Source organism: Simochromis diagramma, unplaced genomic scaffold (assembly GCF_900408965.1).
Source record: "Simochromis diagramma unplaced genomic scaffold, fSimDia1.1 OVJJ01000621.1, whole genome shotgun sequence".
Taxonomy (NCBI): domain Eukaryota; kingdom Metazoa; phylum Chordata; class Actinopteri; order Cichliformes; family Cichlidae; genus Simochromis; species Simochromis diagramma.
In genome coordinates, this window is record NW_024387452.1 from 295872 (window position 1) to 311088 (window position 15217).

General features: G+C 39.9%; 1 protein-coding gene across 7 annotated transcripts in view; it reads right to left on the reverse strand.

Moving 5' to 3' along the window:
- The window catches only part of adam19a (ADAM metallopeptidase domain 19a), a 90766-nt gene that overhangs the window by 15773 nt on the left and 59776 nt on the right, over positions 1-15217 (reverse strand). For all 7 annotated transcript variants that reach the window (XM_040013961.1, XM_040013965.1, XM_040013962.1 and 4 more), the window contains 7 exons: positions 14442-14584; positions 12432-12609; positions 10644-10733; positions 9672-9867; positions 9124-9232; positions 4810-5014; positions 3418-3495 (listed from right to left, as the gene is read on the reverse strand). In XM_040013961.1, the coding sequence (XP_039869895.1) occupies positions 3418-3495; positions 4810-5014; positions 9124-9232; positions 9672-9867; positions 10644-10733; positions 12432-12609; positions 14442-14584 (999 nt within the window). The remainder of the gene's footprint in view (positions 1-3417; positions 3496-4809; positions 5015-9123; positions 9233-9671; positions 9868-10643; positions 10734-12431; positions 12610-14441; positions 14585-15217) is intronic.

Here is a 15217-nt window from a genome sequence, read left to right on the forward strand (position 1 = left end):
TTCAGCTAATTTCTAATATTTTCACTGACAGCGGGGAAGAAAGAGATTAAAGGAGACTCTATGCTTGCATTTTCTTGTTACTCATATTGTTTCAAATACTAATTCAATCCTGATATAATAGACTCTGTCAGGTAAGACAGGATCCACTTCGAACAAGCTGCTGAGCAGTTCAAAACACAAACTAGGCTGTGCCAACTAGGGTTATTCTCATAACATATGTGTAAAACAGGGCATTGGAAAAACTTTGCCCTGGTCAAGACACACCAAGCTACAATCAAGCACGGGTACACAAATACCAGCTCCAGCCTCCATTCTCTGCCAGATTGTCTGCTAATCACTGGCAACTTGGCCTCCAAATGATTTTGTTTTTGACAAGTCTGGACTAAGCTACCTTGCAGTCACCTATTTGCCTGCCCTCTGGACTCAATTCACCTCTAGGCTCGCTAACAAAATCTATCAAACACCTTCATTATGCAACCATAACACACCAGACAGAACCTGTCCACTTGGACCTAGTCTCTGGCAATCACAGGGAATCTGTCACCTTTGTCACCTTTTCTGTTTCCAAGACTCCTTGGTTAGCAAGACATAACCCCCATACTGACTGGTCAAAAGGGCGAGTGCAGAGCTGGAGTTTGTTTTGCCTGGCTCACTATTTAAAATCAGCTCTGCCTCCTGCTTTAAATAGTCCCCAGACAGAACCCGAGCCTAAGCCTGATTTATCCTCTGTGCCACTAGCATATCATGACTTACATGAGGTTTTTAATAAAGATAAAACATTATTTCTTCCTCTGCACAGGCTCTATGATTGTGCCATAGACCTCCTCCCTGGTGCTCCGTTGCCTCCGTCCTGTAAAGACTGAAGGTGCTGCCTCCCATTCTATTGTACTTTTAAATATCCTAGGAACAACAAGTAAACAAGTGGTCTCCGAGAGAAGTACTGTATTGGGGTGATATAGTACTTGAGGTCTCAAGGATAAGATGGGGCTTGACAATTCAAGACCTTGTATGTCAGGAGAAGAATTTTTAATAAGATAAGATAAGATAAGATAAGATAGAACTTTATTAATCCCTCGGGTGGGTTCCTCTGGGAAATTCGACTTCCAAAAAAAGCACAGCAACGACCGAAGTTACAGTTACAGAATTGTTATATATATATATATATATATATATATATATTAGGGGTGCAACGATATTCGTATCGATATTGAACCGTTCGATACAGTGCTTTCGGTTCGGTACGCATATGTATCGAACAATACAACATTTGTAATTTATTTTATCAATTTTCCTTCTGACGATGCTGTCTGTGTTGAGCGCTCAGTGAATCTGTGTTCGACTACTCCGCCTAGGCTGCACTGTCGAGCGCAGATCCACTGAGCGCTCAACACAGACAGCATAGTCAGAAGGAAGAGCGCAGGGCAAGCTAGCGAGACAGAAGTTAAGCTCTACTTGCAACATTCAGATCTGGCGTTTGGAATTATTTTGGTTTTCATGTGACGTATGACCCTGAAGGTAAGCGAGTCATGGACTAAAGTAAAACAGTATGTTGGATGTGCCATGCAATGCTCAATTACATTGGTGTGAACTAGTGTGTTAGCGCAGTTAGCTCGTTAACGTGTTTGCCGTGTAGCCCCATGCACGGAGCGATCGGCGGTAGCTCGTTAACGGAGATTTGCCGTGTTGTGGCGTTAAGGTCATTTCAACGAGATTAACCTGAAAGCACTAGTGGGAACACAACGAATATGACTGCACATTTACGCCGACATCATCCTAGTGCAAAGACAAAAACAACAAGCATGCTACTAACTTTAGCCGAGTCATTTAGACAGCTGTTAGCACATGATTCTCCTTATGCTGCTGAGAATATAGCCCAGAAGAAGCGGATAGTATAGCTTTTATTTTGGAAAGAGCCATTTCTCTGTAATAAACTCTCTTTTCCAAAGATGAGTGATTCCTCAATCAGATACAGGGCTTGCAATATCGCTAGCCCGACGTCCCGGAGCTAGCGATTTTTTCAGTCGGGCTACCAAAATCTATCTCTTCCCTGCCCGTCGGGCTATTGTAGGAAAAATATATGTCAATGCTTTTGCATTCTTTCAGAAATGTAGCTGGGTAATTATGTCATTGGCATCGGTGAGCCACTGTCAATATGTGACATATTGAAGTCGCGTTTGAATTTGCGCTTGTTTTTTTGCTTTCACTTTGCAATCGTGCGAACTGTGTATAGAGAGCGACAGCACTGATCTGTGAGTGATGATAATTTGTGCACCAATTCCTCTGACATCGTCTTATTAATCGTTAGCTTACTATGCAAACATGACAAGTGAAATCTCCCGCAGCAAGCTTAAACATGTGAGAGGTTGATCGCGCAGAGAATCGCTGAGCTTATGTGAGTGAGCGTGTAAAAGCATTTCAGTTCTGCTGAGCCAAATAAGACAGGTCAGGGTGAAGAAGTGACAGCCAAAGAAAAGCTTACCACAAAACGGAGAAGTTATGACAAATCAGACTATAAGGCAAAAAGAAAGTGCAGCTTTATGGTTTCATGGACAAAAGAATTTCTGTGGCTGCAATATGATGAGCTAAATAACCAGGGCTGCACATAAGTGGTCCACAGGTGCGCATTCGCTGTCAAAATAAAAAACATGCACAAGGGTTAGGGTTAAATTTAAAAACTGTACTTTTGAGTTAAAATATATATTTATAATTTTAATAAATGACAAATTAAAAAGGCATGAACATTTTTTTTGTATCGAAAAAATATCGAACCGTGACACCAAAGTATCGAACCGAACCGAACCGTGAATTTTGTGTATCGTTGCACCCCTAATATATATATATATATATATATATATATATATATATATATATATATATATATATATATATATATATACACACACACACACACACACACACACACATATATAAATACAGAGACAAATATAAATAAAATATACAAAGGGGATAAATAGAATAAATAGGAATAAAAAATAAAAATACAAGTACAATAATCTTACTGAATTTAACAGGGGGCCAGTATGGGTGAAATATAGTCTCTCTCTCTAGACCCTGTCAGTACTCTCGCTGCAGCATTTTTTTAAATCAAACTGAAGGCTTTTCAGGGAGCTTTTAGGAGTGCATGATAATAATGAATTATTAGAAGTGCAGGAACTAGTTTTTCAGCATCAGGATGTTTTTAGTTTTAAGATGTTGCACACATGGAAGAAGACAGTGTTTCATATGCACACTGAAGGACAATCAAAATTGACTCCAAGACTTCTTACAGTGTTACTGGAGGCCAAGGTAATGCCATCCAGAGTAAGCATCTGTTTTGACACCATGTTTTGTTGTGTGACTCTGTGTGATTATTGTGTATATATACATTTATATTGGTGTGTGTGTCTGTATGCTTACCCCATTGTTGTGACAGCGTGCAAGGCAAGTCTCTAACTCAGTAAAAGAGGCATTTTGGCATCTGCGGTCTCTGCACACCTTTGGCAACAGAAGGACAAAGATTACATAACGATTACAGAGCAGGTACACGCAGAGTTTAACGGGGCTCCTTGGCTAACTCTTGTGGGGATACTACAGAGAGAAAGCAATATATACAGAAAGACAATTTGCAGATGGGTACATTTTCATCCATTTGTATCTCACACATAATTCAGCTCTTATTTTGTAGGGTGTATGTGGGGGATTTACTTACAACTTTATATTCCATTCGACAAAGTGCCAAATAAACAAGATACACAAACAGGCCTCCTTAACCCCCAGTAGCCCTTTTTATTAGATCAATAATATGCATTGATCGAATGATCAGTGCATTATATTAGATCAGTAAATTTTGACAGAGGGAACAGGTGACAACTATAAACCATGCTCCTTTACACAGTAAATAAAAGCCGCAAACAGCTTATACTTAAAGAGTCAGAGATATCAAACTTTCCTTGAAGTTTCAGTTACATTCAGACCACATCTGAATGAGTCTGTTAACTTAGGCCTATAAGGGAGCCAGGAATGACAAAATGATGAACTAAATATGCTACTTACTAATTAATTACAATTTTATTAACTAATAAAAAATGGAATTCATTAATTAAATATTTCAATAATGATTTAAATGCTCGTTAATTTCATTTAAAACATTTAATAAATTATTTATTACCTAATACCGTTATATTATATCTGGGTATAAAGTGTAATCTCGAAATTACAAAATATTTAATTCAGTTCAATTCAGAAGCCAACATCAAAGAGATGTAAGTGACATTAAAGCCATATTAGTCAACGTGTAGGCCATTTGGGGCCAGACTAACCGGCTCTAAACATTTAACTTTATATTTGGCAGGAGGTTATATTAAAACTGATAAATATATGGCAATTTACACTTATTTCCTTGTTCTAACAATGCTTCTTGGCAATGAATCTTCTACCGTTGGAAAGCCTGTTTATTTCTTCTTGAATGTTGCCATATTCTTAAGGAAAATACATCTATGTATTAAGGAATAGAGGTGAGTATGTGGTTTGCCAAATCTTTTGTGGTTATACTAAACAACTTATCCTGCTATTGTTTTGGGCTTCTGGTACTCTAGGTTGTGACAAGTGGGTGCATGCTTGGCACCTCAATAGCAACACCACAGACCATGACCCAGTGATCCGTTGATGTCTGCTCCATGCATGCCACATTTGACTGATCTGGATAGGGCCCCAGCCACAGGGCAACTTCAACATGCAGTAAGTATCAAGTTTTCATGTTTTCAATCAATATTTGCCTGACCACAAAATTCCAGCTTGGTCTGAACCCACCTTGCCCTCTCCGCACTTGGTGCCGGTCATGACAAGACCCGGGTCAGGCAGGTCACCCTGGCCATCCTGGGTGCTGTAGACGTATGTGCCACGACATTTCACCTCTGTTCCTCCAGTCTTGATGGTAGTGTCAATTGACACAGCATTGGTGCCTTTTGGCTTTGTGGCAGCACTGTGGCACTGAATCTTCCCACACTTGGCATCGCTAAACAAAGATACAAGCACATAAGACTTAATTTTTCAATGGCTAGTCATTTAACCACTGAGAAACCATTTCAAATAACCTCTGAATGTTGATGAACAGCCACAGTAGCGCAGTTGGGTTCAAAAATACATCAATTATCCACTGCCTGAGATATAATGGTAGGGGAGATGCCATATGGTACGAATAGCTCTGTACATGGGATTAAAACTAGCCCTGGATAAAAAAGTAAATATAGTGGAAGTAGTGGTGAGAACTAGTTTCTTTTAGCAACAAATGAGGAAAGGCTCAGAGTCTTTCACCAAAGGACATGGTTATAAACTAAATGTGACAACTTGGAATAAAGATTAAGACACAACCTATGAATAAATGAATGAATATGTCCTCGAGGGATTGAAAAAAAAAAGATATAGCGGTACTTGTGATTAACTTTACTTGCTCATCACTGTAAATTTATGATGATGTGGATATCTACGTATTGAAAGTGTATAATGTTCATAGACGAGTTAACCCAAAGAATAAGCTCCACCATGTGCAATATTGTTTACTTTCTAATCTAACAAATGGCAGAACATGTTATCCAAGCATGGAAAGGAAACATCATCTATGTAGCTTATTGCTCCTATTGTTAGCACATGGCATTGAAGAAGTTATACATCCTCTCTGATTACACAGAATGACTTTGAACACTTATGGTAAATAACACACTATTAGCAAAACACAGTGTGAAATAATTACTAGAGATGGCACGATACCACTTTTTTATGTCCGATACCGATATCACAAATTTGGATATCTGCCGATACCAATGTGAATCCGATATAGTGTTTTTTTAATCAATAAAACAGTTTTTTTAATATCTTGCTGCTTTTTATATAAGTTCATACTCAAGTAAAAACAAACAAAAAAACCACTAAAGCTATTCTGTTATACCTGTATGCAGAAAATACACTGCACCCAAAATATTTCATAGTTCAGCAACACTGATCAATCTAATAAACTTAAACCTGCACCATCCTCCCTATTCTGGTATTTTAAAGAGTAAGCAACCTAACTAATAGGGTTCTAAACCCCCCCCCCCCAAAATAGGGAACCACCCCTCACGCTCCACCTCATGATGCTTAATTGACGTAATCAACTTTAATTTGATGCAGTGTGAAAAAAATGCACAGAAATCAATTATTTTTGAAGAATAATTAAATAGATTCAACATCTTTCTTCAACAGATTGCACAGATGGTATCTTCCCAAAGGAAAGAGTACTATAGCTTACTACGGTATATTAGACTTAATAGTTACTATATACAGTAATGGACTTCTATACATTTTACATCAGATTAAATCTTTGGGTGTAAGATTCGGATAATTATTTATTAAAAGCTCGACATTTTAAATGAGAATAAGAAAGAAAAGTATGTCTTTGTGCCCCCTTTTCCCTGTTAATGCCCTATCGGCCCCCCTGGCTAAACTTTGCTAGATCCACCCCTGCACAGTTACCAGCCGTCAGCTAGAAAAGGATCCTGGTGTAGAACGTAAATAAATTCCAACAACAGCTTATCAAGGTCAAACGTGCTGCTGTTGTTCAGCCGCTGGTTTCCTCTTTCTGGCGCGAAGTGGGCCAAAAACAAACAAGAGAGACGGACTCACGACAGAAAAGCCGATCAGCTGATCATTGATCAGTTTCATGATTGAAGTAGCAGCAGGAGAGGGAGCGAGAGAAGAGGCAGTCGCTCCATATATCGTTTGTTAAGCTTAACGCAGGAATGCTTTACAAACATTCAGAGATGAACTTACACACTTGCTTTACTTCTCTCTGGGATAACTTCCTCGGAGATGAAATGCCGCATTGGTAACGAGGCTACAAAAACACACAGCCGCTCTATCACGTGAGGCACACTGCTGCAACGTGCTACGGTTATGAGCCGAGTTACGCCATGTCACAAGTTTTGTGAGGTGCTTTTTTGATATTTAATGGATCGGATTACATTTTTTATTTCTCTCCGATATCCGATCCAGTAATTTACGTCAGTATCGGACCGATACCGATACGTAATATCGGATCGGTCCATCTCTAATAATTACAGATCAACATACAAGTGAAGATCGTTAACTACATTTAGTGTTTAAAGCAGATGCTGTGCAGGTTTGAGATCAGCAGCTTTCTTAAAGAGTCCAAGGATCCTGTTGACCTTGTAAAGTTCAATGCAATCTAGTATCCATGCGTGGGGCATTATGTCATAGGCTTTCTTGTAATCAATCCAGGAGGCGCACAGGTTGGTCAATCTGGTCTTAGAGTCTAAAGTAACTGCTCTATCTACTACTATATGCTGAAGGCCTGTGCTAGCCAGCTGTGTGGAATACTTCATCACCTATACAACCTGAGCATGCACCTCCAGAGAGTCCCAGTGCTATGGAAAACATCACGAGTGGTCCCAGAGCCTAAGAAAATCATCCAGGGCACTAAATGACTACAGGACTGTAACACTAACCTCTCATGTTATGAAAGTTACAGAGAGCTTATCCTGGAACACCTCAGACTCCTTGTGAGCAAGACCCTCTGCACTTTGCATACCAGCCCCACTTAGGGGTGGATGATGCAGTGATACATCTGCTGCAGAGAGGGTATTCCTCCCCCGACAGACCCAACACCACGGTTCGGATAATGTTCTTCCACTTCTCTAGTGCCTGTAATACGATCCAGGCAGGGCTGCTGAGAGAAGTTGGAGAACATGCAGGTGGAGGCTCCACTGGTCCAGTGGATCACCGACTACCTGACAGGCAGACGACAGTTTGTGAGACTGCAGAGCTGTGTGTCAGAGAGTCTTAACAGCAAAATAGGAGCATCCCAATCAACTGTTCTGTCCCCTTTCCTCTTCACCATCTACTCGGCCAACTTCAAGTACATCACAGAAACTTGTCTCCTCCAGAAAGCCTCTGATGACACGGCCATTACTGGACTGGACACGGAGCTGCCCACAAAAAGGGTCTGAGCCGGCTTTACTTTTTACGAAAGTTCAGCTCCTTCAATGTATGCAGCAGCCTGCTCTATATGTTTTATCCGTCTGTTGTTGGCATGAGGAGGAGGTGATCAGTGACAGAATGCTGGCAATCATGGACAATGACTCCCACCCCCTCGATAACACACCTGACAATCTGAAGAGCAGTTTCGGCAACAGTTTCCTTCAACCTCGCAGTCTCGCAGGAACATTACAGGAGTTCGTTCTTCTGCTGCCATCAGACTCTTTAACTCATCCACAGATCCACACATGTGGAACAGTATTAATGACACTTTGATGCACCCCGTCACTTTTGTACACCATGACATATTTGCCCACATGTTTTTACCTATATTGCTATATTCATCTATTTATTTTAATATTTATCTTAATATTCATCATAACTCTGTTTCTACCCTCATATCTGGCTTTGCACCCATTTAAGTTCAAGATGGTCCACAGGTCGGGAAGGCAGATGGTCGTGGCCGATTTCCTCCCGGTGGGGGAGTAGGTTCGGCAGGATCTAGCCCCAGCCTCAGTCAGGTGGTGGGGGTGGGTGGCAGGGGTGTGGTCCCTGGCTCTGCTGCAGTGGAGGCGTGCTGCAGCAGGGAACAGGAAAGCTGAGGGCCAGGTAGAGGGGATTTCACTAACGAACGCTCTCGCTTTTTGTAGTGATGCTGAGGACCAGAGAGGAAGTGTGTGTGTGTGTGTGTGTGTGTGTGTGTGTGTGTGTGTGTGTGTGTGTGTGTGTGTGTGTGTGTGTGTGTGTGTGTGTGTGTGTGCAGAAACAGCTGGAAAGCTGTCCAAAGGCGTCGAGTTGCCGACCAGGAAGCTATGTGGCTGAGCTCCCAGGACGAAAGGCTGTCTGAGGAAACGTTACAGCAGGTTGTTCCTTCTGCTGCCATCAGACTCTTTGACACACTAAAAATAAACTGTTACACTACATTTGAAAGCTGTGTGGCTCCATGATGTGTCAAAGTATAGTACTGTAAAGATATGTTCAACAAAAGCATTTCCAATATTAGTTGTATCTGTTATCAGTGTGGATAACCCTACGGTAAATAGCTGATGCTATTTAACACATGCGGTGATACCTGATATGTGAAGCTTCACTTACCTTTTCTTACACTTCACATAGGTGCCATATTCATCTTTCCCACAATTTCCAAAATCATTTCCTGCTGCATTGACATCTTCAAAGCAGACATCATGGGCCGGTTGAGCTCCTGGAAACACATCATACCCAATTAACTCCATTTTCCCAAAATATCCCAAAGGCAAAAGTCACTACATCAAAAGTTGAGTAACATTAGAAATGTAAGGATATGTGAATGTGTGGTGCTTTGAGTGCTTTGTGAAAGTAAGGATAGACCTTTCCAAGTACCAGGCTATTTACTATGTACTAAACTTCCTAAGAAGAGAACACAGATGTTTGGATGACTAGACGGAAGAGTTACAAGAAATTGAAGACATCACTTTTAGGAAACATAAGTTGGAATACAATGTCAACTAACTAACCTTGGTAAGCTGACAGTATAGACATTTCATTTGTAGTTTTATTAAATACTGACCTTCAACAAAGACTTAGTGGTTTATAGGTATGTGCAGTAAATTAATGTCATATTGAGGGAGGTGATGAAGTGCATGTAAAACCATTTTCATTACCGTAGCCCCAGAGCTGCAAGCACTGCTGTTCATGGGTGAGGCACATGCCATTGTAGCAGTAGGCCATTCCGTATTGACAAGAGGAGCCATCCAGCAGGTAAACGTTGGCAGGGCAGTAAGGAGAAGCCCCAGTGCAGTATTCTGGAAGGTCACATGCTCCTGCTGGGCGCCGGCACATGGTACCCGCCTGCTTCAACTGACACGCATAGGGAACAGAGGGTGAGGACGGAGGAAAGGAGCACAAGACATGGAGCATCTTTAGTTTAGTGATACTTAGCAAAATGATGCACACTGAAGCCTTCTACATATAAGGATTAAAGTGTAAATATCTGCCTACAAATACTTCAAATTTGATTTCTGATGCGTTTAACTAGAATTTTCCCAAAGCAAACAGATTTTCCCAAGCAAATGACAGCTCTACCTCCCATCACCATAGGGGTAGGTAATATACAGAAGGGTTATGAAAGCTTTTTTCTAGAAAATATCTTTGTGTGTTCATTGTTGATATAAAAAACAAAATCCTGGAGGTGGTTTAAATCTAAAAGCACACTTACACATTACAAATAGTTATTTGAACCAATGTTTATATGAAATACTCTTTAGTCTAAATGAGAAGAAAAACTAAAAACAGTATTAAAAGAGTTTTTAAGTAAAACCATTAGGTTTAAAATGCAAACGTATAAAGGAGAACAAACAAATTGTTGTCACAATGGATGGACCAGCACATCTGATTTGGACCTGATTTTTAACCCACATCCCCTGACACAGCCCTACCATTTATCCAACCTCGGGACCTGCACTTGGAGTACACGAGATTATCTTGCAACACTAATCCTTCACTTGTAAGGCGAGTGTGTTAACCATTATACTCACAAGACAACAAATATATAGAATAATATTATTTATAACTTATTTTTATTATAAAACACCCCCACTTTCTTGCTTTTAGTGACAGCAAGGGTTGTCTCTTACTTTGCACCCCTCGCAGCACATTCCATGGGCACACTGGACCGCCTCCTTCAAGGTACAGTTATTGGGATTGCAGCAGTCGTTTTCACATTCCTGTTGACAATCATACAATAACACACAATATCAAGGTTTAAACACTGAAGCGTACATAACGAAAAACAATAATAATAAAATAATAACCTCTGCTTTAACTTTAATGATTCAAATAAAACGGACTTCATAAATGATTTGAAGGTTATGTTTAATCACCTTTTTTACAGAGTAAGCTCAGTTATCTAAAAAGAACTATATTTAACCAATAAGCAAAAGCAACTACACACACACACACACACACACATACTTCTCTGTTCAGAGTATCTGTCTGAGCTGCTGCCTTGTCCTGCCTCGTTCTCTCAGGTCAGCAGACCAAATGCTTTTCCTTGTTCTAAAGACATAATGGATACTCGAGGGGACAGGCCTTCGCAGTTGCGGCTCCAAAATTGTTGAGCAATGTGTGACTGCAATGTGTATGACAAAAGAATTTCCCTCGGGATAAATAAAGTTCTTCTTATCTTATCTGCACATAAGGAAGGCTTAAAAACGCACTTTTAATCCACTCACCGAAATCAGGACTCGTGTCTTGATTTCCACTTTGACATTCAGATGACGGGATCAATATTTGGTGTAAATAACATGAACTAGCTGCATTAGTACTAGCATAGTGGTGAATAAGTATAGAAGTGTGTGTGAAGTCTCCTTATTTTCTTTCAAGACTGTCAGTGGACCACCGCTTTTGGCACCAGTAGAAAACAACAGTGATTGCAGTACATTCATACTCCCTAACAAAGGCTTGTATGCTGAATCACAATGGGCACAAGCACTATTTCTATGCAGAAGTGCTTTCTATCTAACATTACTCCTTACTCCAATGGATGCATCGGAAACAGACTTGGGGTTAACCTCATGCCCAAGGCATGCCAACTTTAGGGTTAGGGATAACCTAACCCACCAACCTTCTGGTTAGTAGATGATCTGCTCTACCTCCTGAGGTACAGCCACCGCAGTGGGCGTCGTATCACAGTCTCAAAAAAGTGCTGTTTAATTTTTTTAAACAATACAGTAAATAAATGCATCTGAAATGCAGTGATGTGAAGTCATTACTTTCATAATAAGAATACTCTGGCTTTTCTCTTCTATTTAAACCTACATTCGACAAAGATGAGAACTCTGCACAGTGGTATGACAATTAAAAATCAGAGTATCTATAACAACATAGCATAGCATTTCATCTGTTTTTAAAAGCTGAAAAAACTACAGAATGGACATGATGATGAGATGGTTTTGTCAAAAGTTGGATATTTTCTCTTCAGCTAAGTTTTGTGTGAAAATCAGCTGATAATTGTCTGCAAAATAATTTAATAATAGGACAAATAAATCATAACCAAGGTTTAAAGCTGTTACAAAAAGTAAATGAGCATCAAAAAAGTTTTTTAACTTACGAGAATTAAACATAATGCATTACTTTATTGCAGGGGTCAGGCCTGTGTCCTGCAGGTTTTAGATGCGTCCTTGGTCCAACACAGCTGATTCAAATGGCTAAATGACCTCCACAACATGTCATGAAGTTCTCCAGAGGCCTGGTAATGAACAAATCATTCGATGCAGGTGTATTGACCCAGGGTGATATATCTGCAACCTACAGGACACCAGCCCTTGAGGCCTGGAGTTTCCCACCTCTGCTTTATTGCTTTAATGCCCCTTTTATCTGGTAGGGAAAGTTAATATAAGTTCAAATTGAATACTTGTCCTCACATCTGGTTCTCCACAATCACACTCTTCTCCGTCCTCCACAAAGCCGTTGCCACACTTCTTGCCCCCCACCAGATTGTTCATGTTGGGAATGTTATATAAGCACATGCCCCCTCCCTTCTGGAAATAGCGGTCCAAATCGCGTTTGCTGCAGTGACTGAAGACTCGAGGAAATGGGTGCCTGGACAGGGACATTATCATATTATTAACATTGAACAGAAAGTAAAAGAATATCAATGTTATGCATGCATTTGAACATTTTACAATTATTCAATCTGTAAGTATTTTGACTGATATACTATTTAAGTCATTAGCAATTAGCAGAGGGAGAGAGAGAGAGCATGTGAGAGACAGAGGTTCTGAATGAGCTGTGTGTTACTGCTTTGTATAACTTGAACTATTTTTTTTTCAAAGATAAAAAAAACAAAGGTGAAGCTGTGAATGATGAAGTATTTTAATATATTTTGCAGTTAGGCTTAAACATGGCTCTTTACCATCCCTGCTCCCATCACAGAAACCATTAATATTGAATGTACGACAACCACAGTAATCTTGGACATGGGTGTAAGAAAAAAAGAAGGAAAAAGCTTGCGTGGGCAAAACACCTTCCAAGTACTATTCAGCTACCTCCCTCTTCTCAACATAGATGCTCATCTAGAGGCTAAATCCATGGTCATCATAATCATCAAGGTGATATATAAAGAAGATGCACTGACTCTAGAACAGTTCTGCACTTATCTTAATCCCGTGGCCTTCTCAGCTATTGCCTAGACTTTTAAGCCACTTCCTTTGTAAACTAGTCACGTGTATAAGCTGACAGACCAGGGATCTCAAACTCAGAGGAGCTGGGGGCCACTGCTGGCACTGTCATCTCATCAGAGGGAAAGTCCACAAATATTTCCAAAAATTTAGTGTTTTTGTTTATTTTAAATATGACAAAAAAACCTATGACTGAACGTTATTGGAAAACACAAACAGTGTATAGACGAGTCTTAACAGTTTACTTACAACTGGGCTCGTCAGGCGCTCTACACTTGCAGTGGTTATTATTATATTTACATGCTTTCATCTTCTGTTTCTCGCCAGTAGCAACTTGTACTTTTCAACTCTCCTTTTCCTCCGTGCCTCGCACACACACACACACACAAAGGGAGGGGCAGTCCCACACATTCTCGCTGCAGCACGGACTACACTGTCCATACACTGTCACAAAGGGCTATGCCTGTAACGCTGCTCATATTGCCTTCATGTTAAATCTTTTTTTTTTAAATAATATATTTATATATATATTTCTTCACCTCAATATGCGGGCTGCAAGTAGGGGTGACGTGGGCTGCAAATGGTCCCCGGGCCGTGGGTTTGAGACCCCTGTCTTAGACAGTGCTGGAGGAAAGCAATCCTTAGGTTTCAGTTTAGCTCCACTATAGCCACTGCTACTTATTGTAAACCGTGAAAAGCTTACATGATATTTTGATTCTACGCTTTCTGTCTGATATTGTATTGTATTATGTCAGTATGTTATATTGTAATTTTTATTGAACCAAGTTGTTTATCATGTTTATCAAGGAACAAAGTCTTTCACACAAATACTTGTTTTCCTTCATTCAGATTTGTAGTACCTATTTACAGGACAACACAAGAAAAACAAATTCAAAGGCAAAATATAAAACTCTAATAAAAAATTATCAAGGGAATAGTTTGTTAAACAGCCATGCTAGTATTTCAGCAGCTAGAACTGTTTTTCATGTGTCAAGTAATGTAATGTGTCAGTGTGTTATGGCTGCTTCGTTCTATCAAACATTTCTTCCTGTTAAAAGGTTTTTTCCTTTCGTTGTTGCCACGTCCTTGTCATGTTTACTATATTATTGTAGGGTCTTTATAAGGAAGCTTGAGGGAATTGCTGTTGTGGTGCTATATAAATAAAATTGACTTGAGTTGAAATCAAGGTGTTAGTAACAACATCTGAGGGTGACTAGGATGTTTCTTTAGTCCCTGTGCAGAGCTCAGGCTAACCCGGTGGCAGCAGCCATCACACAGCCTCCTTGATCGGCAGTGGCCTCCACACAGCAGCTGTCATGGTCATGGCTCATCCCAAAGTTGTGGCCAATCTCGTGGGCCATGGTGGCTGCAGCACCAATGGACAGCTCTGAGTGGTCCTGTAGAGGAATAACAAAAGGAGCTGTCACTTATGTGATGCAGTCTATCAACAATATGTTCAAACTAATTTAATATGGTTGTGTCAAAGTAAGCTGACTTAATGGTTGGGCCAGGTTATTATGGTTATTGTTAAGTCTATTAAAATGATTTTAGTGCATCTAAGTTAAAAGTTGAACTGTGGATTTGTATGTTGTATCTCAAAACTCCTGGTTATAAATTTGTATTTGTTTGACTGATTGTCTAACTTTGTGTTCCTTTTTCAGTGATATATAATTTTTTTGATTGTTAACTTTTCAAACTGACATGTTTAAAGAATGAATTTGTTACTTTTAACATACATTAAATTATATGTTTATTAAAGTAACAAAATGAGTGAGTGTTTTTCCAGCATGGCCAGAGGGGTGCTAAGCCTAGAAGACTCACAACACACAGAGCTCTTGATTTTTTTAAAACTTCTATATTACAGTTCGTTAATACCAAAGAACCATCTCCAGTACTTTCTCCTGTCTCAAAATTTCATGTCAGAAAATAATGTAGACATCAACAGGCATAACACGCACATACTATTTACACACGGTTTACACATGCCTCAATTCGTGGGCATGTCCATGTCCCATTAACAATAGCTTGAT